This window comes from Myotis daubentonii, chromosome 1 (genome assembly GCF_963259705.1).
Source record: "Myotis daubentonii chromosome 1, mMyoDau2.1, whole genome shotgun sequence".
Classification (NCBI taxonomy): domain Eukaryota; kingdom Metazoa; phylum Chordata; class Mammalia; order Chiroptera; family Vespertilionidae; genus Myotis; species Myotis daubentonii.
The window spans coordinates 48255642-48262965 of record NC_081840.1 but is presented as its reverse complement, the minus strand read 5'-3'; the positions used below and the strand labels follow the sequence as shown (position 1 = coordinate 48262965).

The 7324-nt window shown below is 49.3% G+C and overlaps 1 protein-coding gene across 1 annotated transcript; it reads right to left on the bottom strand.

The window, feature by feature from the left end:
• Positions 1-4131: 4131 nt before the first annotated feature.
• On the bottom strand, positions 4132-5730 carry LOC132236173 (C2 calcium-dependent domain-containing protein 4A-like). The gene is made up of 2 exons (XM_059699551.1): positions 5577-5730; positions 4132-5374 (listed from the first exon to the last, which is right to left on the bottom strand). Exon 2 carries the CDS (start codon positions 5332-5334, stop codon positions 4243-4245), a length of 1092 nt encoding a protein of 363 aa, XP_059555534.1. The 5' UTR covers positions 5335-5374; positions 5577-5730; the 3' UTR covers positions 4132-4242.
• Between the last annotated feature and the right edge of the window lie 1594 nt (positions 5731-7324).

Sequence of the window (7324 nt, the reverse complement as noted above, 5' to 3'; positions counted from 1 at the left end):
TAATTCTTGCCATCTTCACACCTAGTGTTTTAGAAAAGGCAAAACTGAGGTTCAAAGAAGTTAAGCCTTTGCCCTAAGCTCATACCTGCTGGCAGAGTCTAGATTTGAAACTAGGTCCTGTTTATTTCAGATTTCCTGCTCTTTCTAAAACTCCATCTCATTTCCCTTTTCTTACTTCCTAAGAAGTATCTGCCTCAGTAGACACTGATCTTGCACTCAGTTACAGATAGGCCCCATAACTGTAAGACTAGCACTGTTCCCCTTGCAGGGAATGGTTCATGTTTGGGATTGCAACCCAATTTGAGCCAATAAAATATAGTAGTCCCCTTATCTGCAAAGAGATATGTTTCAAGACCCCCTTGTGAAAGCCTAAAACTGTGGATAGTGCCAAACTATATACAATGTTTTTTCCCTATACGGGCATACCTTTACACTTCAAAGAAGTACTTTAAGGCTTGTCTTTGCCAACCTCACTACTCTGGTGCTTTGGGGCCATGATTGAGTAAAATAAGGGTTACTTGAACACAAGCACTTCATTACTGTGACAGTGGATTCTGATAACCAAGACAGCTACCAAATGTCTAATGGGCAGGTAGCATCTACATCATGCAAATGCTGGGCTAAGGGATGATTCACTCACATCCTGGGCAGGATGGAGCAGGACAGTGGGAGATTTCATCACTCTTGCTGCTCAGAATGGCATGTAATTTAAAACTTATGAATTGTTTATTTCTGGAATTTTCCATTTAATACTTTCAGACTATGGATGACCATGGGTAACTAAAATCACAGAAAGCAAAACCGCAGATAAGGGTGGGTTACTGTATGTAGAGAAATTTGCTGGCCCTTCTGGGTAAGTTCTTCCTCAATCTCATGGGAGTGCTTGCAGAAACAAGCCTTTTCTCCAGCTTGGACTCTAAGGAGAAATCATAAGGTACTCACAGCTGTTGCTGGCCAACATCGTAGACTACAAGAGGGACCCGCCTCAGGATGGAATGACGCTGTGGATGATATGTAGAGATATGGAACAAGATACGGATTAGGAACATGGGTTCTTGATCATTGCTTCTACCCATGTTCCTGCAAGAGCATGTTCTGGACACTCTCTTGCTTTCCCAAAGACTCTGCTCCTACAGTTATTGCTGGTTTTCTTTCTCTTCATTGTCAATATCTCCCTCTATACTGGCTATTCCAAACATGGGTTGGATTCTTTTACATTAAAACAAAATAAATCCCTTTGACTTAGTCTTCTCTTCCAGCTACACCCCTTCCCCTGTTCCCCTTTTCAAAACTTTCTGTCTATACCTGCTCACCTTCCATTCACATTTTAACTTATTCTAGTCTGGCTCCTGTTATTACTACTCTCATAGAACTGCTTTACACAAGTCCACTGCCAGTGTTCATCTTACGAGTGCCAATGGGTATTTCTTTGTTCTCATTTTCTTGATTTCCTTGCGGGATTTAAATGGGTAGAACATCCCCTCTTTCTTGGATACTTTTCTATCTCGGCTGCCATGACTCCACACTCCCCTGGCCTTTCCGCTGCTTCCCTGTCTCCTACACTGACTTTCCCTCTGGTCTTGAATTTCTAAATGTTGGTTTGTCTCAAGGCTTGGTCCTAGGTCATCTATTCTTCTCTATTTATTTCATCTCTTCTTATGTTCATTCAACACTCAATCAATATTTGAGCGTCTACTATATGTCAGACTCTGTTCTAGGTACTAGAAATAAAGTTCCTATTTTTATGAAGCATACATTCTAGTGGAAGAGAAAATAAAGAAAAAACAACAAAATAAATGAATAATATCATGTCAGGTAGTGATAAGTGCAATGAAGAAGAATAAAGCAGTGACAGTGAGAATGATACTATTTTTGGATAGGATGGCCAGGGAAAGATTCTCTAAGGAGGAGACATTTACATCTGAGAAAAGAGGAACGTGTGAAGAAAAGTTAAGGATAATTCCAGATTTTTGGTTTGCATGAAAGGAAGAATGATGGTGCCATTTATGGAAATAAGAAAGACTAAAGGAAGAGGAGATTTGGGAGGGGAAAATCAAGAAGCCTGGTTTGGATTAAGGGGTCACCTGGGCACATTAAAGTGGTTGCTTGGATAGATTAAGTTTCTTTTGTGAATATTCCTTCCTCAGGTCTTAGGCAGACCTTTTCTGATCTCTGAGAGCATCCCACCTGCTACTTCCTCTGCCCAGAGAGTCGCTGTCACCTTCCTTAGTTTATTGTCTTCATGCTGGTCACCACATTCTGTAATCACAAAGCTTGGCTATTGTTTAGCTATTCCCACTAAAAAGATATCCTGGGAAAGCAGGGACTGTCTGTCTTATTCATAGCTGCATCCCCTGGGCTTAGTATTGTGCCTGGCACAGGGTAAGGGCTCAACAAATAATTGCTGACTGAGAGAACAAAGGGTAGGATAGTCCTCTGGAGAAGTCAGGACAGCTGGCTCTTGCCTGAGCTCAGCCAGCCACCAGCTATATGGCTTCGGGCAAGTCACCTTAGTGGTATTTTCTCAATTTCAGAAGCCGTTTGATTAGATGATTTCTAAGAGTTAATTTGTCCATTTTGTATGTTTAAAATTCAGGATTTTAATTTGTCCTGAACAAATTTGTACCCAGAATCTCATTCCAGTAATAACACTGTTGAAGGCCTTTCTGCTGCAGAATGAATGCAAATTATCTTTTAGGAGGATATTTACCACAGATATCCTACAGAGTTCTATATTCCCACTCCTGTCCCCCTAAATCCTCAGTCTCTAAAACCGTCCATTATGCCAGGATCCACTGTAGGAACAGGAAGAAACAATTGGAAATGAAGAAGTGAAGGAGTTCATTTTTCTGGAACATGATTGAGCACCTATTCACCAGTATTTCAAGCCTTTTGAGGTATACTGTTATATTTCACATTTGACTATTTGGTTATTTGACTATTAAGGCATATTTTCACAAAACCCTGGGAGGTAGGCATTAATACTCCCATTTCACTCATGTAGGAAATGAGGCTTAGGGAGACTGACTGATTTTCCCTAGTTCAAACAATGGCAAGTGGCAGAAAAAAGATTGGAGTCCATATTTCCCCACCTACACCCATACGCCCATAGGGCTTCCACCACGCCATTCATAGATGCCTATAGTCAAGGGCAAACCCTCTGGAGTGTAATTGCTTTCTAGTGGACTTGGGTCTCTCTGTTGAATCAACAAATGAAAATAAGTTGGATGAAAAAACACTCTCTTAGAACCCAGAGTTTACATTTCAACTAATCTGGGAAATGCTATAGCAAAGCCATTAATGACTATGTAATTGAGATACATAGGTAGGTGGAAATAATGCCACAAAAATATCAAATTGCTTATGGAGCAAGAAAGATTTCTGTTCTGAAATAGCAGGATTTCCCAGGGCTCCTTCCGGAGAAGGAAGAGGGGATGCCAGGAATATGTATTCCCTACATGGCCATCCATCCGAAGATCCTTCACTTCGTTTCCCTTTTCCTCGGCAACTTTTGAAGATTCACTTTCAAAAGAATCTTGATTTTGTCCTAACTGTTTTGGCTCAGTGGGAGTGTCGGCCTGGGGACTCAAGGGTCCCAGGTTCCATTCTGGTCTGGTCGGGGCATGTACCTTGGTTGCGGGCACATGCCCAGTGGGGAGTGTGCAGGAGGCAGCTGATCGATGTTTCTCTCTCATCGGTGTTTCTAACTCTCTATCCCTCTCCCTTCCTCTCTGTAAAATATCTATTTTTAAAAGAATCTTGATTTTAATTGGAAAGGAATTCTTTTCCCAATAAGGTAAAATTATCACAGGTCTGTCGCTCTAGTGTGTGTGTGTCCATGAGTGAAGATATGAACCTATGTCACAACAAATATGCAAAACTACAAATGAATCTTAGCGTTGGGCATGATTCTGAAGGAGTACCTTTTATTTTTAAACACACAGACCATTTGGCATTGATATAAAGCAGGGAGAAAAAAAGCAATGCAGGTGTGGTGTCATTCGTTTCTCTCTCTTCCAGCCTGGAAAAGGGGGTTGGATGTTGTGAACAGAGGAGGGTGTCATTTTTTACTTCCCTACCAATAAACAATGACAAAAGCAAACATCTAAGAAACAAAAAGGCAAGATCATAAATAGAAAAACCAATAAATAATATTTATTTTGTACAAAACGGCTGTCAAGTGTCCTAGAGTCCCCAGCGGGCAGCAAGCGCCCGCGGGCAGGGCCTGAGGCCAGGGCGCCCTCAGAGCAGCAGCAGGGAGCCCAGCAGCAGCTCGCCCTGGCCCAGCAGGCGGCCCCGCTTCAGGCCGCGGCCCTTGTCCTCGGCCTTGACGCGCACGGCCAGGCGGCGCACCTCGTCCTCCGACAGCCCGTCGAAGCAGAAGTCCTGGTCGAAGACGGCCTTGCGGCTCCGCCGGACCACGGCGCTGCGCTGCTGGCGCGTCTTGCCGGGCGGCGGCAGGACCAGGCTGACGCGGCAGCCCACGGCGCCGGGATCGGAGGCTGCTCCGGCCGGGCCCTCGGGGCGGAGCAGCCGGAGGCGGAGGCGCCCGCTGGCCGGACTGTACTCGGCGGCCAGGCGCAGGGCGCCGCCGGCGCGACCCAGAGCCACGGTGCCCTCGGCCTCCAGGAGCTCGGGCCGCGGGCCGGCGTCCGACGGAGGGGACGCGGAGCAGGTCCGGGCCGGGGACCCCGAGCTGGCGCAGCGTTCCTCGTCCTCGCTGGACACCGAGCGGGCGCGGGCCAGGCCGCGACTCCTCCGGGCCTGCAGCGCGCGGCTCAGCAGCCCTTCGGGGGCGCGCAGGAGGCGGTGGCCGCGGGGCCGCAGGGCGAACGTGTTCCGGGGCGGGAGGGTGTCTCCGGGGGCCGCGGGGCCGGGGGCTCCGCTAGGGAATCCGAGGGGCACGTCTCCGCCGCCGCCGTAGGTGTGGGCCCGCGGGCGGAGCACCGGCGGCTGCAGGAGCGCGGCGGGCCCGGGGCCCCCGAGGAAGAGCGACTCCTTGCGGCGGGTGTGCGGGCTCTCGAGCAGCGCGCAGAAGCCGTAGGCGGTGCGCGCGCGGGGCAGGTGAGGCAGCGAGAGCGCGGCCTGCGAGCGCGGGTCCCAGTCCGTGCGCCCCGCGCCGTCGTCGGCTCCTCGGGGCCACAGGTCGGGCTCGGCCGCGCACCGTCGGGGCACAGCGGCGGCCGGCGGCGGGGAGTCGGGCGCGCAGGGCGCGGACAGCCGCGGCGGGATGCAGAACTCGGGGATCCGGCCCGGGGTGAGCACGTTGGAGAAGGCTGGCTCTGAAGCTGCGCTGCCCGCGGCCGAGGCGCGGAGTTTCCCGAGGAGCCGCATTCTCCGAGTCTGTGGCTGCGAGTGGCGGGAAGAAGCGCTCCTGCAGGAGAGAGAAGACGCTGAGTTTGGGCACCTGGGGTCCCTGGAGACATGGCTGGACCCCCTCCCCCGGACCCTCGGAGGGTACCAACCAACGCGCCTACCACCATGGCCAGTCTGAGCGGAGCTCTCGCGCACCACAAACTAGCCCCGCCCTCCATTCACTGGTACTAACTAAATAAACGACCACATAGAAATCAGACCTTTTCTTATTCCTCAGTCACTCTGGGGCGAGAGCTGCAAGTTCAGTGTCCGCTGCCTCCACGTCCTGGCTGAGCCGCCAGCTTCAGCACTGTGGCCAGGGCAGTGGCGCTCCTCTCTTATACCGGTAGCCTGAGTCCCGCCCCCTGGCTGGGAGCCCAACTCCTGGCGGCCCTGGACAGCCCGCCTTCTAGGCCACCCCTTCCCGGAGACGCAGAGCGGCCCTGCAGCGGGTGCCGGGATGTGAGCGAAGCTGTGGCGGGAACTGGCGCCCTCTGGTCAGCCCTGGGAACTGCATCCGCTCTGCGTTCCCCGAGCCCCTCACTCAGGCCCGTAGGTGAAAAGAGGGCGCCGCACAGTCCTGCCAAGGGACAATTGGCAGCTGGAAACGAAGGTGGCCTCATGGAGAAGGTGAAACAGGATGAGGAAACAGGAAATTCCTTTTGCTAAGAGCTCAACTCTGTCACCGTGAACGTGACTTACATGCCCCAGGGATTTCTATTTTAGTGCTCACCCGCCCCCCCCCCCCCCCCTGCACCTGCCATGTATAGACCAATATGGTTTCCATGGGATTCCTGTATTAGTTATTTATGTGTCTCCCTCTGCTGGACGATCGCTTCCTTAAGAGCCTGGCTCAGACAATGCATAAATACTGGTGAAGTGGGTGAATTAGTGTAGGCAAAATTTTCTCAATGACTACAGGCTCTGCCTGTCATCTTGACTGTCACAAAAGGGGGGGCTTCTGGCTCATGCCCTAAACATAACACTTGATGTGTGTGTGTGTGTGTGTGTGTGTGTGTGTGTGTGCGCGCGCGCGCAAAGCTAGCCGTTTTCTCTCTGCTCCAGCTTGGAGGTATCCAGTTAGAAAGCATCTTACAGAAAACCTAGATTGCCTCTTTCCACCCGCAACTTATATCTTCTAAGCTGAGAAAACTGGAAGTCCAGAGGGACTTGAGGAAATTCCATAAAAGTTAAATAAAGCTAGTTAATGGCAGAACCTGGAACTAGCAATTTCCTGTTTGGCTTTGTGTGTGATGCTTCCTGTTACCTGAAATGCCCTTTCTCTGCTTTTTCTTTCTGTAGGAATTCGTTTATTTTCCATAATTCAGCCGGACATCATCCCTTTGGGACCCTTTACTCAACTGGCCCACCACAGTTCATCAGCCCCTCCTTATCCCCTCTATCCACACACAGTCTGTGTTTCACCTGCTGCATTTAGCATGTTGCTTTTAGAATTTTTTGATTTACAAGCTTGTCTGTCCTAATAGACAACAAGTTTCTTGAGGGCAAGGACTGGGGCAATTCAACCAGAGTAGAGTTTGGGAGACCTATTATGAATATATGTAATATATATAAATGTTATGGCCCAGAACCTGGATTTGCCTCCAACCCAGTTTCCTCACCTAAGGACAAGAGAGGTTGTCTTATTTATCTCTTATCCAATTTCAGCACCTGGGGATACAATGCCAGGCAAAGAATAAGTGCTCAGTAAACATTTGATGGATTATATTGTATTGAGCCTGATCTACAATCCAGGTCTTATGACTGTCAGGTGCTTGTAACTAAATATTTCTTTGTGTTATTCCATTTTTTTCTTACAAGCCAGTAAGGTGGACATTGCTTCTGTTGATGAGAAACAGGCTCGGTTAAGAGACTTGTTTAGGGTCATTCAAACTATGAATCATAGCCCACTATATTAAGTCCTAGTTTTCTGCTTATTCCTCCCTCCCTCCCTCCCTCCCTCATCCCT